Source organism: Protomyctophum parallelum, assembly GCF_964188405.1.
Source record: "Protomyctophum parallelum genome assembly, chromosome: 17".
NCBI lineage: Eukaryota > Metazoa > Chordata > Actinopteri > Myctophiformes > Myctophidae > Protomyctophum > Protomyctophum parallelum.
In genome coordinates, this window is record NC_139719.1 from 24,765,002 (window position 1) to 24,787,489 (window position 22,488).

Below are 22,488 nucleotides of genomic sequence, written 5' to 3' on the forward strand. Positions count from 1 at the left end.
CAAAAAAGAAAACTTTTAGCTTGAACAAAAATAATATCACATACCCTATACCTTTAAGCCCTGTTAACATTTTCTCAAAAATAGTTTATCTACAAACTCAATGTGTCACCTCGCGCTGTGAGCTTGTACTGTAGATCGGGGAACTTAAGCCTATGCCCAGAATAGGGATACCAGTTTGAAAGTGACTATGTCGACCCATAATTACTGTATGTCGTCAAAAAGGTCAAATAATACGGATATACAGTCGGGCCTAATACCATCCTCCTCTTCACCTCTATCACTCACTCTCTCCTTCCAGCCTCCATGTACAGTGTCTCATCCTCTGCTTCATCCCCCCGGCTCCGAGTCCATTCTGGTAGATATCCCTCTATTCAAACATTTCACATAATGTACTGTACACCCACAATCCACTCCACACAGTCACCTCTCCTCATTCCCTTATATCACCTCCTCCTGTCCCAATCCCTCTCATCCCCCCGTTCACCCCCCCCCCCCCCCTCTCTCTCTCTCTCTCTCTCTCTCTCTCTCTCTCTCTCTCTCTCTCTCTCTCTCTCTCTCTCTCTCTCATTCCCTCTTATTTCCCCTTTCCGTCCCCCAGTCGGGTGGCCATGATGATGATGGGGGGTTGGGCTGAGCAGGAGGAGCCAGCTCATAATTTTCCCTCTTATTTCTGGAGAAAAAAGAAACGCGCACGCACGCACGCACGCAAATCGTCGCTGTCGGGTGTTTTGGTGGTTTGGTGCCCCAAACCATTCCTTAAAAAAAAAAAGGAAAGCATTTCAAAATTGTGAAAAGAGCTGATCTAAAAGCACAGCACGTTGCATCGTGACATGTTGTGAGCTTGTAGATCTGCTATTTTCAATACGTTTATGCTACACAGCTTGTATGATGCAGCAGGGCATCAATTTACGAAAAGAAAACATACAAAGTTGAAATATTGATACGAGATACGAGGATCTTTCTGCCCTACAACAATGAACGTGCTGCTGACCTACGATTACGAAGCTGCCATTGATCAATAATTAAGCAATATGTCAGGTCAGGTGAAGAGCACCTGAAGCCATGTTTACTGTAAAATGAGTTTGAGCGCCTCCAGCTATTAAACACGCATTCATTAATGGCTTCGGAAATTAATCTCTTATAGCCTATTGTAATTCGTTGTACGCATAGCAGACGGAAACACAAAGCGCTGCCGTCCATCTGCAAGCTCACGCTGTGACGTATTTTTGGGCTTGTAGATCGGTTATTTTAGCTATTTACTGAAATGTAATTAATTTACTTTTGGCCCAAATTAGGGATGTGTGGGTTAATTAAACAAGAGCTCGCTTTTGCTATGATTTGTTTCATCTATTCCCTAGACACGATCAAAATGAGATTACACACATATTTACAGAAGCGTAATATTGTCACATTCCATTTATTTCTTTCGTAGTAAAATGAGTGACTCTACACTCTCATATTAGCACATCTAGCACAGCATTTAACACGCCTTGAAGTGAGCGTGAGATGTGTGCAACTGCGTGTGCATGTGCATGTGCACGTGCGTGTGTTGCGTGTGGAGTACAGTCAGAAGTGCAGAAGAGGCTACCAGCCAGCCACACACGCACGCCCACCCCCCATCCAGCTTGTCTCCATGTGTGAACCGTGTCAAATACTCATTGTTGGCTGAGAAATGGATTATGGGAGCAGGGAGACTGTGCGTTCCCATGGCAATAGGCTGAGTGTGGTTGTCGTGGCAATGAGGAGGAGAGTGTTGTGTGTCTGATCATGATTGCTGGCAGCTTGATGTGTGTGGCTTCAGTGCTGCTTATGGCGAGTCCACCTATAGTGCATAGCAGAGGGGCGTGGTTTGGTTTTCTGGTTCCACAGAAAAATCGGCCATTCATTTTTCCCATAGAGATTTACAAGAATATTTATATAAATTATTTTAACCAGGATCCTGGATGGCTTGATTCTAGGCTTATATTAACAGCTTTATTGCCATGATTAACATTATAAGAAGTTACGGTCGCTGCCGATGTTTACAGTTACCTTGAGTCAAGACATCATAATTCTAGCTCTGTATCATGATTATCCGGCTGAAAATAGTTTGTTAGCCTGCCAACCACTTCTGCGATGCCACTCACAAACAAAGAGCAGAGCGAGCCAAGATTGTCTATAACCCCCTCGTTCACTTTACATTGGAGTCAGTTTCCCAGAAGCAGCATAACACAGAAATAACACATAGACATAACTAGTGCCAGATTAGCTAAAACCCAATGGTCAGACTGTAGACTTACTGTACAGCATGAGCCATGATCTGATTCTAAAGAAAATTTTAAACATTTCACAGCAGTTCTATAAGCAGCATGAGTGACCCAATTACACAATTTAATATCTGAGTGCTTTAACTTCTTTAAGAGCAATTCTAATATTCATATTTTTGTATTGCAGCTTTGTGATGATAAAACGTGAGATGTACTGTATATTTTAGTGATAGCCCCTCCTATGCCCAGCTTTGAGTGTATGTATGAACACAAACATTACCTTGTGATAATGATTGGCTGATCACCCAATGGCGATGAGACGGAAGACGCCAAAATTGATAGTGATATCTCGAGAACTGTTCGACTGTTCCGACCCGCCGACTTCAAATTCAACACACGCGTTGCAAACGCAACATTCTAAATCCTACACGGGTTGTTATTATAACCACGCCCGCTTCTGTGGCCAACGCAGAAGTGCCTTTCGCTCTAAATATATATCTCTATGGACTAGACCGCGAAGGAGGCCCGCCGTCTTAAGGGAACCAGAGCCACGTGAGACACCAGTGTGTGTGGAAAATTCCCCACACCTGCTGAATTCTCCATACCTGCCATTTGATTAAGTTACTTTAGTGTGATAGCCTAATAGTGAGGGGGCCTTTGTTTAGGTGTATACAGGGACTTTTGTGTTCATAATCCGGCCCTAGCTGCAGGGTGCATCAGCATACTAACATATTACTCATATTTTCCAAGGTTGCCGCTCATGTTGGTGGGCCAATTTTAAGTGATTCTTTATTCAATAATGAGCAAGCAAGTAAGCACGAACTCACAAGTGGATTACTGTGGTTGCAGAAATGTAAGACACCAGTTGATTTATTTATTTTGTATCTGCGACTACACAGTAAATTACCCTGTCGGTCGTGTCCCAAAAGTGCAAACCGAGAGCTAAAGTCACAGATTATATCTCACAGCTGGAAAAGCAGTGATGTGTTGGCACAGCTCTGAGTGTGTACACTCTGTACAGTATATGGGTTCGTATTGCATTTCCATGTTTATTCGTCTTAAACTGTGGTGTAAAGTAACTAAATACATTTACTCGAGTACTGTACTCGAGTAAAGTACAATTTTGAGGTATTTCTACTTTACTGGAGTATTTCCACTTTTCAGTACTTTTACTTCTACTCCAATACATCTCAATACATCTCAGAGGCAAATAATTCTAATAATATTTCATAATAATTTTCAAATAATTGTAGTGGAGTAAAATTACATTATTGTAATTTTACTCCACTACAATTATTTGAAAACATGTTACTAGTTACTTTGTAGATTTTGATTATTATTACAAAACAGTACATTAACTACTTCAACCCTATATACATTTTGCCTGGCCATTTGAAAATAGCCAATCTACAAGCTCACAATGCGACGCATTGTGACCTCGTAGATCATGTTTATAGGCTACATTTTATACATTTGAAAACTTCTGAAATGGGACATTCTGCAAAATCAAGTATTTTCATACATTTAATAAAAGTAAAGTAAAGTACTTTTGTACTTTTACTCAAGTAAATTTTAAATTCCAGACTTTTACTTGTAACAGAGTATTTCTACATAGCAGTATTGATACTTTTACTTAGGCTAAGTAAAACATGTGAGTACTTTTTCCACCACTGGTCTTAAATGTGATTATGTGACGCATTTCCAGCACCACTCCTCGTTCTGAACTTATGACATGTCACTCGTGACATGTCACTCGTGAGCCTAGAAGATTAGACATTACTTTTCTCCCACCTGTTCTTTGGCTGCTATATTTCAGATTGGAACCAGTGAGGCATGCGTGTGTGGGTGCCATGCGTGCGTGCGTGTCTGCGTGCAAATAATCATTGTTGCTGATGGGAGACTGTGTTCCCATGACAATAGGTTGTCATGGCAATGGGGAGAGTGTTGTGTTAAGGATGATGAGTGCAGCTTTGTGTCTGTGTGTGTGTGTGTGTGTGTGTGTGTGTGTGTGCGTGTGTGCACGTGTGCACGTGTGTGCACGTGCGTGCGTGAGTGTTGCTTCAAGGCTGCTTATGATGATGAGCAGTCATTGTGTCTGAGATACACCATGAGAAGCATGGAAAGATATAAACCAGTATAAATCAATCAATCTGAGTTCTTAAATCTAAGCTGGTTTATTTACATTTTGATAGAAATACAGTAAAACATTCTGTGACACCATACAGTTAATGACTAGTCAGATTGGCTAATTGGACAGACTGTACTTATATAATTAATGAAAATGATCATGTTTACATTATTTAGACATTGATTGGTATTTCATATTGTATTTGTATCTGTAGCAGTGTTTCATCTGAGAACATTGTTTTTTCACCCTCACCACTGCAGATGTATTAGTTTTATTGTATTAACATACGGTACTCTATCTACAAGCTATAGATTGATTAAACTAACGTTGATTTATTCCCCAAAAGAAATAACGTTTTCTGAAGACATTTAGGTTAGTGTCCTCTTCAGCCTTTTTTTCCAACCAAGCTTTGATCAAAAATTGTGGATGGAACAAGTTACAACCCAAATAAAATATAGTAATTTTTTTTTTTTTTATTATTAAAGAGCAATAGTTGTTTTAGATTAAATAATTGTAATTCATGATGAAGTTGAGGCCTGTTACCTCATTCGCCCACCAATCACTCAGTATGACTGACAGCCGTGATGACCAATGGTGCTAGGTTTGCACCATATTCGTTGTCACAGGGATTTAAGTATGGGTAGATTCTCTCAGTGAAGTGGCAGCCAGTGAAAGTATAAATGAGGCATCTGGCCTCCACGTCATAGAATGAGATGTAGCCTTCCTCATAATCCACAAACACCCCAACCTTCTCCACCTTCCTCGAGATCACGTTGACTTTAGGGAGATGAAAGGCTTCATATCGATCAAAGAGGAACGTTAAAGCCCAGAGTCCACTGTCAGGATGCCGAGGAAGATTCTCTATCCTGTTAATAGACTCAGTGGCCACTCCTATACTCCATTCCAACTTCGTTCCCACGGACACCTCAAAGTAGAACTTCCCTGAAGAGAAGCCTGTTGTTCCCAAAACCGCTAATTTATTTAAAAACGTTTTGCTTGTTACAATTTTTGCAAAACGTATTGTGGGACTGTATCTCACTTGTTTCCCATCATCAGACAAGACAAGCCGGCTGCATGCTGTTGAAGGATCGAGAACAACATCCACTGCATACTGTTGCATCCTCCTTAGAGCAGCATCACTCAAAATCTGCATATCGCAGATATTCTTGATTTCCTTAGTCATCTGATTAACTGTCGTTTGCAGTTGAGGAATTTTTCTTCTTAATAATTCTCGAACAAACTCAGTTCCCAGTTTGCTGCTGGCCATAATGGCAGACCAGTCCTTAGTGTTTGGGAGGATGGATTGGGATGGAAAGTTCTGAAGGAGTTGGAGGTTGTCCTTGGTGTCTAACAGCTCCTTCAGCTGGTTACTCAGACTCTGTAGCTCAGTGATTTCATGCTCCAGATCTTGAACGTGGTCTTGAGCCCATTTCTCTGCTACTTTTTGCTTTTCATCAACCACACCAATAAGTTCACCCTGGCTTTCTTCAATGGCAAACATCAGAGCGGAGAATTCCTGCACGATTCCTGCAATCTCATTTTCACGGTCTTCTTGGCTTTGCTCCACCTTGTGTTTGAACTCTTGCACCTTCTGCAGCCTCTCATGGATCATATACTGCACCTTAGTCTCCACCTTTCCCAGCTGAGACCTCTTCTCTTGACGTACTCTTCCTGGACAGGAACGACCTCGTGGTCCTGACTGTGTGTCCCAACGCAGATGTCACACAGAGTGCCTTGCTCAGCTCTACAGAACAGTGTCAGGAGTCTGTTGTGTTTCTGACACATGCTGTCCCCCAGGTTTTCCACAGGGTCAATCAGTGTGTGTTTCTGCAGACCTTTAACCCTCTGATGTGGCTCTAGATGAGTTCCACAGTAAGAGGTCTGACACTCCAGACAGGACTTGACGGCGTTGAGCTTGGGGTCTGTGCAGACGTCACAGACCACCTCTCCAGATTTGGAAAGTGTTTGGACTGGGCTGCTGCTGTCTGTCACTCTGACAGACCTCGTGAACTGGGCAGCGAGCTCTGAGATGAAAGTATTGACTCTGAGATCGGGTCTAATCGTAAAAGCTGTCTTGCAGAGCGGGCACTGATAGATAACATTGGTATCCCAGTAGCCTGTGATACAGGCTTTACAGAAGTTGTGTCCACATGGAGTAGACACTGGATCCTCAAACACACCAAGACAAATGGAACACAGGAACTGATCTTCACAAAGGAGGCTGGAGCTGGAAGTAGCCATATCTGTAATATGCAATACAAAACATTGTTGTCAGGGCGTAATGGCACATTAACATAGTCCAGGATAAACAGCTACAGTATATAAACAAGAAATGTGCATTCCTCATCTCGTCTCCATGCGCCATAATAGTGCCTTATAGCTTACATTAGGTTGCCATAATAAGATAAGCTACGGTAGCAAAACCAGAACCTAAATAGTTGTTTGTTAACCTACACTTTGCCTTAAGATCTCACTCATTCAAACAGAGGTGATTTCTTTTTTGCTATAATCAACAATGAAAAAGAAAGACAACACCCTGGTGGCCAGAGGCAATATATCGCATGTTTGTCCACATAGCTTCTCCCCTGACCTTTGGGCCCATGGGCCGTTCAGGAACCATCTCTTTTTTTCCTCTGGCAAATTATGACACTGTGACAAATACTGAAAACTATGACACTGTGGCTAAATCTTTTTATAGTGAAGCAAACAAGACAAAATTAGAAAAATGAATTGTCCGCTTGCCAGTCTTTAAGAGTCATAGGTGAAAGCACTTCTTCGCTATGTACATTAACATAATGTGTAATCTTTTGTAAACCATAAAAATATGTATTTTAGGGGTTATAAATACCTCACAAAATACAAATACATGTAAAAAAAATTGGCTTAGTTATGATCTCTTACCTCTTCTTGTTTAGGAAACAACACGGAGACTTTACTGTGACTTGTGACTGTCAACTTTACTTTCATGTTCACCCTCTGCAGTCAAACAAATTGCTGTCTCTGATCCAATCGTGCCAACATATAGACCGATTCCGTACCGGTTTCATGGTCGCAGCCTACGTATTTCCTGTAGGCGGACTCGACATAGCTGCGGGAGCAAAACCCTCACCAGGCGCACCTCTTCCACTACAGTGAACGGCAGAGTGACTGATGTTAGTTTGCCTCAAACTTTACTCCTTTACCTGATTTTTTACTAACACTAACATTACAAAGATGCCCAGAACATCGAGATGAACCTTTGTAGTTTATGGCTGCTCCAACAGTAGTGGCAACATAAAAATAAAATAAAAATGGAATGTCTAATATCCACCGCGATGGCGGAGACCAGAGCCATTGAGTAATGGTTGAGACAAAGCAGTGAAAGATACATAACGCCAGTCTTACCCAATACCAAATATTTCTGTTTTATTAACACAAGGCTGCTGTACTTTATACCTCATACTTTAAATGCTTAGTATGAGGTATAAAATACAGCAGCCTTGTGTTCATAAAACAGAAAGATTGGGTATTGGGTAAGACTGAAATTATGTATCTTGCAGGATTCTTCACTGCTTTGTCTCAACCATTACTCAATGGCTCTGGTCTCAGCCATCGCGGTGGATATTAGACATTCCGTTTTATTTTATTTGTTATGTTGCCACTACTGTTGGAGCAGCCATAAACTACACAGGTTCATCTCGATGTTCTGGGCATCTTTGTAATGTTAGTGTTAGTAAAAAAGCAGGTAAAGGAGTAAAGTTTGAGGCAAACTAACATCAGTCACTCTGCCGTTCACTGTAGTGGAAGAGATGCGCCTGGTGAGGGTTTTACCCCCGCAGCTACGTCGAGTCCGCCTACAGGAAATACGTAGGCTGCGACCATGAAACCGGTACGGAATCGGTCTATAGGTCCAATGTCCAATATGGTTTCATGTTCTTAAAGAGACAGTACATCAGTACACAATACATCAAGATTTTATGGCTCTAATTCTAATGAGCTTGCGTGTTGTGAAACGAGTCTCTTAGATTTATCAGGTTCAAAGCTGTCCCTTAAAGCATGTGTAGAGCAGGCAGCACCTTTGTTTCAAACCCTTATTTGTTGTTCTCCTGTGCTTTAGCTGCTCTTGCATTCTACTTCTTCCAGATTGGAACCAGTGAGGGAGAGGGAGAGGGAGAGGGAGAGGGAGAGAGAGGGAGAGAGGGAGAGAGGGAGAGAGGGAGAGAGGGAGAGAGGGAGAGAGGGGGAGAGAGAGAGAGGGGGAGAGAGAGAGAGGGGGAGAGAGAGAGAGAGAGAGAGAGAGAGAGAGAGAGAGAGAGAGAGAGAGAAGAGAGAGAGAGAGAGAGAGTGTAGGGTGGACTGGAGGGAAGCACTGCATTGGTAATGTTGTTCCAGGGCAGCCTAGCTGGGTGTGTGTTTAAGAGATAAGACCGCTCCTGGTTATTGATGCACCTCTGCCATTAATCATAGCTTAATGGCCATTTGGCCTCAGAATGTGTGTGTGTGTGTGTGTGTGCACAAACACATGTTTGAGCCTGTACATCTGTGGTTGCAGGTGCGCATGTTTGCAAATGTACCTGTGTGCATTCCCTGTAAACTATGTATATTACACTTACAGTAGATACAACACTCTTTCTATTAATCTGTGCTATGAAAGGCACCATTATCCTCTTATGTGTATGGGTGAATGTGTTTTTTATCTTGTTGTTGCTGCATTAAATGTCAGCAGTTAATTTCCTCCTCATTCCTCTAAAGCTAAATGTATGTGTTCGATTTTTTGTGTGTGCGAACAACTGAAATCAGGGCAGGGCAAAACAGATGGTGAAAAAACATACTATTTGTTGTTATGAATGAATATTTCTCACATACAATTACAATTAAAATCTGTCTTTGCACAACTGCCACAACCCCATCATTCAATGATTTACAGTTGAGAAGCTTCATGATGTCAGGAGTGGAAGAAGTTATACTCATCCAAGCTCTGTAGAAACAAATACAATGATGCATATCCTTACATTCACCAATATCATATCATACTATAATTAACCGAATGTGTGTGTGTCCGTGTGTGTGTGTGTCTGTCAGAAACAGTGCCGTAACTCCTTACTGCCTGCACCAATCGCTCCCACTTTTCACACAGGCATTGACCATATGCATATGGAGGGCGTAACGAAGCCCTTTTTTTATGATTATTAATTAATGTATTAGTCAATTACAAACGCACCCAGGCGCAGTACCCTTCACGGCCACAAGGGGGGGCAAATATCTCACAACGGGTAAGGACTAGTAGATTTCATTTACCAGTTAACAGCAGAGAGGCCTTCAGAGCATTGCAATGTATAGCTGGTTTTGAATACAACGTACATGTAGGTCAATATTATACCAAGTACAGTCGATACACTAAGACCCAGCGTTGCTTTATAGCAACAAGTTATATTTTAATTAATTACTTTTTTTTTTTTTTTCTGTTCTTTTTTCACCTAAACGTCATAAGTGATGTTCATTGCAATGCCATTTCAATGCCATTGGTCATGATATTTGCATATAAATACCCCCCACAGAGGCTGAAATTCACACAAATTAAAAGTTTCTGGACTTGTAATATATGTTTTTTTGTGATCATTAGAATGTCTAGAACATGTTTTATTCATTATTGTGAAAGATATACCCCAAATGTAAATTATTAATTTATTATATTATTATTTAATTATTATATAATTATTATAAATTTTTCATCAAACTTATTTTTTTTTAACATATTTTTTAGTCTTAGTCCTAGTAATACAAAGTAGTAGTAAGGTTGAAATATTTTTTTTGCAAGTAGAAATTAATGCGGGTCTTAGAGGGTTAAGTACAACAAGTAACTCATAAGTCATACATGGATGGACTCATGGACAGGTTCTTTTTCAGCCATCATGGATAATGTTTCTCTAGTCATTTCCATGTAAAACATTTTTTTTTAAAGAAACTGATATTGTTGTCTAGATATGGACTAGTAGTCAGTGTATAACCCTTTGTCCCTATAATGGTTTTCTTTTCTTTCTTTTCTTTTCTGGGATCGTACTGGAAACCTTTTGGTTCCCAAGCGGCCACTCTATCCCTGATCCACTGTTGTACAAAGAAGTACTGTGTAAGGTTAAATTAATTTGAATATGGATTAGTGACAGTGAGGTGAATGCATTACATGCATGAGTCCTGACTCCTGCTGGGCCATAGAGCCACATAAGCCTTAAGTGTTCACAGAATAATAAAGCAAGGGGACGATGTTATTTGAACAACAGCAACTACAAATACCCTGAAGAAGGCAACTTGTTTGTCGAAACGTTGGTAACAATAAAAGTATTTTTGGCATCGGGACTACGAGTTGTGCGACCTCTCCTTTCTATTTTAAAGTTTGTCTCCCTACTCTTGGTGTGCGCTCCTACCTTTTTGTTTGCTCTTCAACAACAGCAACTACAGCACACTCCTCCTCATCTCTCTATCTAATGCTCCACCTCCAAAATCCCTTCAGTTTTGCCTCCTCCTTGTGAATCTGCCTTTCCCTCTCACCAAATATAACATTTCCCTCATCCTGTTCTGTCCACATCCACTTATGCTCTGGTTCTTTCTGTCTCTCCCACCTCAGCCCCTCTCTCCTGCTCTGAGGGCTTCACAGAGCTGGGCTACTACAACGGGACGGTGTCCCAGACGGACTCTGGCGCCCCCTGTCTGAAGTGGACGGAGTTCCCAGACTACGTGCTGCAGTACCCTGGCAGAGGGCTGGGCGACCACAGCTACTGCAGGAACCCCGACCGGGAGTCCAACCCCTGGTGCTTCTTCAGGCAGACCTCGGGGGCCATCGGGTGGGCCTACTGCGACTGTCACCAAGGTAAACATACATGGTCAGGGCGATTATTCACCCAGATGACAGTGAAGTGACAATTTAATGGCATTTAAGACCTTTTCAACACCTAAAAAAATTAAAGAAAAAGTCCATTACTGTATAAAAAGTAATCGACCACAACCTATAGTACTATTTTTTTTTTTTTATAAGCCTAGTTTTTGGCTTGTTGTGCCTTTTATTGATAGTTACAGTGAAGACAGACAGGAAAGAGGGAGGAAGAGACAGGGAGAGACATGCAGCAAAGGTCGTCATGAACGGTACTCGAACACGCAACATGGTGTCAGGCCAGAACCTATACTGTATGTGGCATGCGTCTGGACCACTAGTGTAATGAAGGACTCCAGCAGGTGCCCCAACCTATACTATTACTACTATACTATAAAAACTGGTCAAACATTTACCAAATTATATACTGTAAGAAAGAGGCAATTGTGAAAATAGCTAAATCTACAAGCTCACGACGCCTCGCGAGACTCACGCTTTTTCAGAGGTCATTGAAAAGATAATTCACAACTTTTTGCATTGTTGTATATCGCAATAATAATGTGTGGTTGTCACAAAATCCTAAGACACAGCTGGACTTGTCTCACACAGCACACCATCGTGCCTCAGAACACTGTTTGGAGAACCACTGCTCTAGCTGTTAGAGTTTGGATGTATTAATGGGGTTCTGTTTGGGTGTGAGTCACACTTTTCTGGGCTACGATTCCACTGAGCCACCATCAGTGACAGTCAGGACTATCCACTGTCTACCATCATACTGTACCTGTAACTGTCTACCAGCATACTGTCTGGTTTAGTCCTATGCAAGGTGCTGTTGCATTATGAATGGGTCTTATATATCAATTACTGTACTGTATGTACATCATGTTTGCACACTGCAGTGCTGCATTAAATATTTCATGTTGTGTAGTTTCTGTGTCAAAATTGATTTCTTCAGTGAATCCGCTACTTCTAGGTTAAGCGAATCGTTGCTGCACCGTGAAACGTATTTCACGGAATGTGCATTTGTTTTCCATACACTGTGGCCCCGTTTCAGATGAGCTTCTCAGAACCTAAGTTGGGTCCTTCTCAGGGAATGCAGAACTCATAACTTAAACATGAAAAAGCGAAGATAGCTGATCTACAATCTTTTCTTTTGTTCTTTACATTTTTTATGACTTACCTCTGCCCTCTGTGGTGGTTCTGGTTATAATGGAAACATAAACAAAAAATATGGAATCAAGACATCAAGGCTTTTTTTGTTATGCTTTTATCATTGCCTGCTTATTTAATTGTACTTGCTACAATACAGTTTGCAAACTGTATATGCAATAAAGTCTGTGTGCTCTGAGTTGTACTGTATTGTCTCTGATGTGGTCACAGGTGCAGCGCGACTGGTTGGCGGCTCGTCGACTGGCAGCGGGCGTGTGGAAGTATACCTGAATGGCCAGTGGGGGGCGGTGTGCGACTCTCACTGGACAGACAGAGACGCCAGTGTGATCTGCAGACAGCTGGGTCTGGGGTACGTACAGTATGGAGAAACCATCAAAAAGAAACGCATTAAACGAAAGGGACTTTCTGTGTGGAGTTTGCATGTTCTCCCCATGTCCCCTAGGGTAGGTACCCTTACAAAAGACATGCAGTAATCCGATTCCTGGTATCTAAACTGGCCCCTGGCCAGCTGGGGCGCCTGATGGAGGGGAAAGGAACTGGTTGGAATTTACGTGTTCCTTCCACGCGCTACGTCTGGTCGGGGAAAGCTCGCCTCTGTCAGGTGAAAAGATGCAGCTTGGACTCCTCATGCATAGAAAGAAGCATGAGGTCAGTCCGCTGCCCTCCCCAGGTTGGCAGAGGAAGTGTAGAGCCCAGGATTACATTAGATAATTGACACTTGGTGAAAAAAGGGGTTGCAGAATCGTGGGATAAAATGTAATAAAAAATAAAGAAACACATGTATTGTGCCCGTTCTAATATGCACTGAACTGGGACAATAGATTATGCATGTGTCATAGGGCTGTGCTAGACAAATCGGTACTGCAATATACAGTATCGTATGATCATGTTTGTCGACAGTGGTAGAAAAAGTACCCAAATGTTTTACTTAAGTAAAAGTAGCAATACTGCAATATAGAATTACTCTGTTAGAAGTAAATGTCCAGAATTCAAAATGTGCAAGTTTTCAAATGTATACAAATCTTTTGAAAATAGCAGATCTACAAGATATATGATAGATCGGCTATAGCCAACAATGTATATAGGGCTGAAGTGGGTAATGCATGTTTTGTAATAATAATACAAATCTACAATGTAACCAAGGTTTTGAAATAATTGTAGTGGGGTATAAAGGTACGATATGTGGATCTGAGATGTAGTGGAGTAGAAGTAAAAGCATTGGAAATTGAAAATACTCAAGCAAAGTACAAATACCTAAAAAATTTACTTAAGTACAGTACTCGAGTAAATGTACTTGGTTACTTTCCACCACTGCTTGTCAATACACGTATCGATACAGACTACAAATGGAACCAGATGGACCTTTACGGTCCATTTGGTTCCATTTATGCACTCTTGGAGTTAAAGGTTAGAGTACATGTTACATGGCTCAATATTCTAGTTCTAATCATTGCTACAGTATAGTGTTTGTTCAGTAACAGTGGTCTCTCCATCTCTCCAGCGCTTTAGTAAACAGAAAATTCATTTTCAGATGGGGAACCATGAGGCAGAAATCATACAGGATAAACAAGTGATGACACAAAGTGAATGAGCAGACAAAATGGAGTGGAACACCATGAAATTGAAGCCGATGAATGTGTAATACGTACTCTCTCCTGATTGACTGAATTTGGCAACCAAAATGTATTTTCTACTTATTAGAGAGCTGGAACACCCACATTGTCTGTGTCTGGGGCGGAAACATTGTATGACCGTTCCTCTTCTTAAGATAAATTCTACCTGATTCAAATTAGATCGACAAGCTCACAGTTGTGTCGACCTGCTATTTTCACAACTTTTGTGCGACAGTCTTGTATGATGAAGTTAGTAGGGCATTGATTTCTGAATAAACAAAACCATGCAAATACTCTAGTGTATTTCCTGACAGCAATACACTAGAGTTCTCAACAGGCCTGAAAATTAAGGCCCGGCCCTAACTGGGTCTTACTGGGAGGCCGGAGGCTCAGCCTGGCCCGAAAACGTTGGGTCGGGTTACGGGTAGGGTCGTGGAATACCAAACGACTCGCCCCTTTACCAACTCGCCCCGGGCGTACAGCCGGCGGAACTGCGCGGCCTGATATTCCTAAAGTAGTATTAGTAATTTAGTAAAAAAGAGCAAATGATGCTTAAACGGTTAAACCTAACCTTATTCCTAACCTTAACCTCAGTAAAACTATGCCTAAACCTAACCCTATACCTAAACTTAACCTCAATAAAACTATGCCTAACCCTAAACTTATTTCTAACCTTATTCTTAGTAAAACAAAATAAATAATTCAAGAACCGTCGGACCGAGCGGTCGGCGTGAGGTCGGCGGAAAAATCCAGGGGCGAGATGGTATCGGGTTCGTGTTGGAGCATAATTTGAGAACTCAATGCACCATACTGTATGATGATGTGTTGGTCTCTGAGAACTCAATGCACCATACTGTATGATGATGTGTTGGTCTCTGAGAACTCAATGCACCATACTGTATGATGATGTGTTGGTCTCTGAGAACTCAATGCACCATACTGTATGATGATGTGTTGGTCTCTGAGAACTCAATGCACCATACTGTATGATGATGTGTTGGTCTCCATACTGTATGATGATGTGTTGGTCTCCATACTGTATGATGATGTGTTGGTCTCCATACTGTATGATGATGTGTTGGTCTCCATACTGTATGATGATGTGTTGGTCTCCATACTGTATGATGATGTGTTGGTCTCCTTGGCAGTGATGCACCATACTGTATGATGATGTGTTGGTCTCCTTGGCAGTGATGCACCATACTGTATGATGATGTGTTGGTCTCCATACTGTATGATGATGTGTTGGTCTCCTATACTGTATGATGATGTGTTGGTCTCCATACTGTATGATGATGTGTTGGTCTCCATACTGTATGATGATGTGTTGGTCTCCATACTGTATGATGATGTGTTGGTCTCCATACTGTATGATGATGTGTTGGTCTCCTTGGCAGTGAGGTGGGAACGGCACTGCAGCACTCTCAGTCGGGCTCGGGCCTGCATGGCCTCTTCCACTACGAGCGCCTGGGTTGCCGCGGCGACGAGGGCTCCCTGAGCCAGTGTCGGAGTAGGACGTTCGTCACCGGAGACTGCAACCATGGCAACGAGGCGGGAGTGGAGTGCGCACCGCCGCCAGAAGGTCAGTGTGACCCCCCCCCACACACCTATACTACTACAGTACTACACACACAAACCTGGGAGAATGATATACAGAGAGAGAGAGAGAGAGAGAGAGGGGGGGGGGGGGGGGGGGTGTGATGAGATGAGATGAGATGAGATGAGATGAGATGAGAGAATGTCATTGCTGTCGGGTGTCGAATGGATCCAATATAGTTATTATTTAGTCCCAAGCTCTTATGAATATTTAAAACCCACAGACACACATAACAACGTTCACAAAATGTTTCCAAAAATAGCAGATGTATGTAAGCTAACATCTCAATGCGGAGATCTTGTAGATCAAGCTGTTTTTGATAATATTGGGTGACACTTTTGTAAGAGAAAACAAGACATTAACTTGTGTGGGAAATATATAACGGTGTATTTTTATATATATATATATATATATATATATATATATATATATATATATATATATATATATATACTGTATACCGGTATATGTTAAAAAGTTGAAATGTGGAGATACAAGGTTTGTGAGAGACAGCGAGTAATATAAAACATATTGTGATGCAACCGTGAAGTGAACTTTGCAATCTATAAGACGCAGGAGAGACAGAACATTTTGTATTTCCACTGTACTTATTATGTATTCACAAGCTCTTGTTAACACTATTTATTGGTGTCAAAGTGCAGAAAAAAAACATAAAATTATGAAATACGGAGAGGTCAGCAAAGATATTTTATTTAAATATATACTGTATGGTATAAATGTGCAGAATCTCTGCATGTGTGTCTGCATTGCTGTCGGCCAGAAACCTTGTATCTCCATATCTCCATATGTATGTTTTTTTGTGTCCTAGTTTGGCATACAGGAGTGTCGCACAAAAGTAGTGAGAATTGCCGATCCACATTCCACAAGCACACCACTGTTCAGCTTTTTTCACCATAAATGTTTTTTTGTTTTTGTTACAATAATAAAAAGGAACCGTTTTGGACATACAAAGTTTCCACCCTCGAGTGTAATATTGCAATTTTACAACAGTTACCCTTAAAACTAAGATATTCGCTAAAAATCTTAATTTTTTAATGACAGATGAAGCCACTACGACCACAAAGCTGGGAGAGCTGATTTCTATGTTTTGATTAGGTGTTTAAAGCACGGCTGTTTCAACCAACACTGTCTGTTTCATTTCCTCTCTTAGGCAGCGCCCCCCCACTGCGACTGGTGGGCGGGGAGGAGGACTTTGAGGGGCGCGTGGAGGTGTTCCACCGAGGCAGATGGGGCTCGGTCTGTGACGACCAATGGGACGACAGGGATGCAGAGGTGGTCTGCAGACAGCTGGGCTTCGGGTGAGCATGGATGCATGCAGGGACGGGATTGGCTGGCTCACACCTCCAACTGAGCAGACATATGTGTGTGTGGTGGTGGATTGGCTCAAAATAGCCTACCTGCCCCAGATGGCAGATATTTTGAGCCGTCACAGAGGGTGGCGGACGTGTGGAGGGAGCCAGTGCAGGGCTGCAACTAGTCTCCCGTGGCCATACGACTATTCCAAAATCTCTGAATGAGAGAGAGAGTCTGGAACTACACCTCCCGTAAGCCGAGAAAGGAAGAGGTCATGCGTTCGTCATTTCCTTTCACGGAAATATATATATATTTTTAATTAAAGGGGAAATATATTTTATATTTTATATTTTATATTTTATATTTTATATTTTATATTTTATATTTTATATTTTATATTTTATATTTTATATTTTATATTTTATATTTTATATTTTGGCATATCCGCTTTACCCCTGGATCATTTTCAGGGGTTTCCTGCTCCAGACTGTATATGACAGAAGCATTTGAAAGTTGTGGGAGGCAACAGTCTGGCTCGTGAGACTAGGCTGCAACTATCTAATATTTTCTTTTTTTTCTTTTTCTTTTTTTTTCATCTAATATTTTCTTTGTCATTATTCCATCGATTGCTTTGTGTTTTATATATCAACGAATAGACAGTACACTCGCTATGATTAACCACAAAAGCCCCGATTTAGTGTTGCACAAAAATAGTGAAAATAGCAGATCTACAACTTACAAGCAATATATATATGGGCACAAAAGGGACACAGATTGACGGGTACAGGGAAACATTCCCGACTCAGACATATTGGTGGTGCGTTTTAGGTGTACAGCAGTCCGAACTCTAGATGGCCTGAACCTCTAGTATAAGATAGGACTTAATTGGTTCATGTTTGTAATTAGAATCTAAATCTGCAACTAAAATGGAAAATTGGATGAGTAGGATGGAGGTGCTACGTCCTCCCGGTGGGGGCTCCTCACTGGCAGGTGAGCCAGTAGGATAAAGCAGCAGTGACAACATAAAAATATGTGGAGATGATTCATTGCTATAACAACTACATTGGGAGATAAAAGGACTACAAATAATTGTCTACTCTAAATTTGAAAAAGAAAATAGATTAGAACATAATGTTGATCGTCTCTCCTGGCTGAGAGAGTGGCGTCCCCACAGACAGTATCTCAGATACCGACAGAAAGCATTTTCTTCAACGTTAGAACTGCGAACAGAATGAACTCTGTTTCTGTGCGTCTCATCTCCTCAAAATGCCAAAGGACCAGCCTCGCCATCTGTGTTTGTGTATGCGAGGAGATAGCTGGGAACAGCTTGTGAATAATGGATATCCTGTGGCTATTCTCAAACCACTACAGAGGTGATAATGGCTTTGACAACTAGAAGCACAAAGATGTATTCTGTAGGGCAAGACTTCTGCGTGCGTGCATGTGTGTGTGAGTGTGTGCGTGCAAAGAATGTTACTCTTGTGCACTCTTCAAATATAGTAAAAAATATAGTCCCCTCCTTTTATCCTGCTACACTGTGAAAAAAATCTACAAGCTCTCAACGCTCATAGATATGGCTATTTCCGCAGGTTGTTTGCTCAAAAATTGTCAATCTGCGACACATTGTGGGCATGTAGATCGGCTATTTTCTTTGCCTTCTATACATCACGCAATAAGTACATATCAGCGGTATCACTCATGAGAATGCCAGGTAAATAAATGATAATCCAAAGTTCTTTACAATGTGCACTACTGTACATTCACCCATTCACACACCGATGGCGGAGGAAACCATGCAAGATTTGAACCTGCTCATCAGGAGGAGAAGTGGTTCAGGAGCGGTTCAGTGTCAGTGCTCACTGCTCACTGCTCAGGAACACTTCGACACTAACACATCCGGGATCGAACCGCGAACCTTCCGTTCTACCTCCTGAGCCTGGGATAACGGGGGTCTGTGTGTGTGTGTGGTTCCAGGGGCGTGGCCAAGGCGTGGTCGTGGGCCCACTTCGGCCAGGGTTCGGGGCCCATCATGCTGGATGCTGTGAGGTGCACGGGCAACGAGCTGTCCCTGGACCAGTGTCCCCATGGCGACTGGGAGCAGCACAACTGCGACCACATGGAAGACGCCGGGGCGTCCTGCAGCCCGTACACAGGTACACGCACGCACGCACGCACACACACACACACACACACACACACACACACACACACACACACACACACTGCTATTTTTAACCCCAAGCTCACTAGTGTACGAATGCATCCATGTCAAAAGGATCCCTGGCTAATAAGACAAATATGCCTTAAAACTTTATACTTTCCCTCTATAACTAATATTTAAAAAATTAAAACACCTTCAATATTTAATATCTTTCATAAATAGAAAATATTTTACTCAATAGGAACTGCTCCCGTCGTTAGTTGATGACATAATGCCAAAGTATTTAAAATATTGCTTTGATGCTCATATTATCCTTAGGAAGTATTAAGTATTTTGGACCATGACATCACCGTCCACAGGCAGATCAGAGAACTTGTTTGAGCCTAATTATTCAGAAAACCGCAGACCACAGAAAATCCACTGAATGTTCAAAGTTCAGGTTTTTTGGATGCAATTGAGGTCAGAAAACAATTTTTTCGTATTATGTCACCAGACCTTTAATCCTGGCGAATGTGTGTGTGTGTGTGTGTGTTTTTCTTTAAATAAGATGGCGTGGTCAGGCTGGTGGGAGGGGACAGTCCGTGGGAGGGCCGTGTGGAGGTGCTCCACAACGGGGACTGGGGGACGGTGTGTGACGACCACTGGACACAGGAACACGCACAGGTGGTCTGCAGACAGCTGGGCTACAGGCAAGCACGCACGCACGCACGCACGCACGCACGCACGCACACACACACACACACTAGGGCTGCACAATATATCGTTATCGAGGTATGAACATGCACAATATCAGTATCGCAAAAAGGCAACGGTATCGCGATATAGATATATCGTCAACATATCGATATATTGTCTATATCGACAATATATCGTCCACTTCTAAAGCCATCCCTATATTTTAGCCTGTGCCCCTCGGAAAATAAACCATCACTCGTTTGTCCCTCTGTCCTGTTGTAGCCTGGCTCCAGCCCTGCATCACTAGCCACGCCCATTAAGAAAATATGTTCTGGCGATTCAGGTCTGGAGTCTCTCCCGACGACGGTGTCAGCTAGGGCTGCACGATATATCGTCATCGTATCGATATCGAGATATCTGCCATATATATCGTGATATGAATTTTTGTCCATATCGTGCAGCCCTAACACACACACACACACTCCCTGCGTGCTCTGACATGAGTGCTGTGTGTGCATGTGAAAATACAAAATGTTCCACCCGATATACTATAATGTTCTGGGACTGTTGCCTCATACTGCACAGTCAGTTTGATCTTAGTTGAAACTTTGTTTGATGATTAGTCATTTGTTCATGCTTTTCCCCATGCACATCTCTTGTAAACTCTCAACAGCTTTCAACAGCCAGCATTCACTGTGAAATCAACATTAGAATGCATGCCCCACCAACCTGAAAAGACTGCTCCCTGCATGAATGTATATGTCACTATTCGACAGATGTGATATTTGACAATTGCCTATAACTATTGACTGTTGACTAATAATTTATTTAAGAACTATCCTAAATTGGAGTCTTATCTGTCAAAAAGTCAGTAATCAGGGGACGCTCCAAAATGAGTATTGGCATCGGACCCAAAGATCTGGCACCAGTTGGGCTCTGGTTGTCGTGACCATCTTTGCGTTCCAGAGACCAGACACTGTCGGCATGTGTAGGATAACAATGTAGGAAAGTAGATTACATACCTGTTTCACAATGTCGAGGATTTTACAGTGTAGACTGTGGTTCCAGTGGTTGTTCGTTTTAAGGACCCCCGTTTCATATGCATTAGGCCCTTTTGATAAAACGTTTTAATCTTTAAATCTAAGAAATTAAGTCTGGTACCCCAATCTACACCGTAAAAACCTCAGTGTTACTTTAACTCTGAGAGGGTACCCTAGTTGCACCCCTAACTCTCCCATTTGTACCATTTGTACCGACCCTTAAGCCTCCATTTGGACTGTTGGTCGTTGGTCCCTGTTGATAACCAGTGGATTACACCAACTATACATCTTTGCTGTCAGGCAGAAAACGTCTCCATATTTCTCTAACTCTTTTATATAATGTTTTTTAAATGAATGCCCTTCTTCAAAGTAGTGAAAAATCTACAAGCTCACAGTCACAACACGGGACATGCATGGTTACCACCTGTGACCCAACAGCAACCAAATTAGTTGATTGATTGATTGATTGATTGATTGATTGATTGATTGATTGATTGATTCATTCATTCATTGTATGCTTTATTAGTCAAAACTGTAATCCACAGAACAGAAAACACAAAAAAGAATAACACAATGGGCTGTATTTTGCGTGTCTTAAGTACCAGGTCTTATTCCCTAACTTGAGTAAACTAAAGACCTGGAGGCGTGATCAATGCCATTTGGCTATTCTGAGTGGCCAAAGAGCATTGACCACACCTCCAGGTCTTTAGTTTACTCAAGTTAGGGAATAAGACCTGGTACTTAAGACACGCAAAATACAGCCCTAAAGTCCTGGGTCCTTGTTCCCATTGTGGTCCATTCCTATATGGATTCAATTCATCAACAGAGCATACAGAGCATCCTTGTTCCTCCTCCCCAAATACACGCCACTTATCAAACGGATTAAGCCTTTGACCAGATCTGTGAAAATATGGCCTGATGGGGCAGACTTGGAGCTACAGCGTCTGTTACAACCCACAGACTGGAGCCTGTTTGCCACCCAGGCCACCATAGACTCCCACATAGACATTCACTCCTACACATCCTCTGTCCTGGCTCACATCAGCTCCAACATCGACAGTGTCACCACCACCAAACGGATAATTATCTTTCCCAACCAAAAGCCGTTGATGAACAGCGAGGTCCGGTTGCAGCTGAAGGCACGTGACACCGCCTTCAGATCAGGTGACAAGCAGGCCTACTGCTCAGCCAGGGCTGACCTGAACAAGGCCATAAAGCAGGCCAAGCAGAGCCACAAACGCAAGGTTGAGGATCATTTTAACACCAACGACCCCCGACGCATGTGGCAGGGCATCCAGGCCATAACGGACTACAAACCCTCCAACGCCCCCCCTGCAACCGACCCTTCTCTCCCCAACGACCTCAACCACTTCTATGCCCGCTTCGACAGAGACAACCGGGAGACGCCCACCAGGGTTGTCCTACCTGCTGATCTACAGCCCCTCACTCTCTCCACCACGGATGTACACGCCGCACTGAGCAGGACCAACCCACGGCAGCTGGGCCTGACGGCATCCCGGGTCGGGTGCTTATGAGCTGTGCTGAGCAGCTGACGGAGGTGCTCACGGACATTTTCAACCTGTCCCTAACCCAAGCTACTGCATGCTTTAAGTCCACCTCCATCGTGCCTGTGCCGAAACACTCCTCTGCGAAGTGTTTTAACGACTTTCGACCTGTCGCACTCACTTCTACAATCATGA

General features: G+C 42.4%; 1 protein-coding gene across 1 annotated transcript in view; it reads left to right on the top strand.

Annotated features, from left to right (window-relative positions):
• The window catches only part of LOC310874221 (neurotrypsin-like), a 37,791-nt gene that overhangs the window by 7,692 nt on the left and 7,611 nt on the right, over window positions 1-22,488 (top strand). Inside the window, exons 3-8 of the mRNA XM_083786936.1 lie at window positions 10,976-11,218; window positions 12,599-12,737; window positions 15,399-15,583; window positions 16,770-16,917; window positions 18,887-19,065; window positions 19,621-19,762. Of these exons, the coding sequence (XP_083643062.1) occupies window positions 10,976-11,218; window positions 12,599-12,737; window positions 15,399-15,583; window positions 16,770-16,917; window positions 18,887-19,065; window positions 19,621-19,762 (1,036 nt within the window). The remainder of the gene's footprint in view (window positions 1-10,975; window positions 11,219-12,598; window positions 12,738-15,398; window positions 15,584-16,769; window positions 16,918-18,886; window positions 19,066-19,620; window positions 19,763-22,488) is intronic.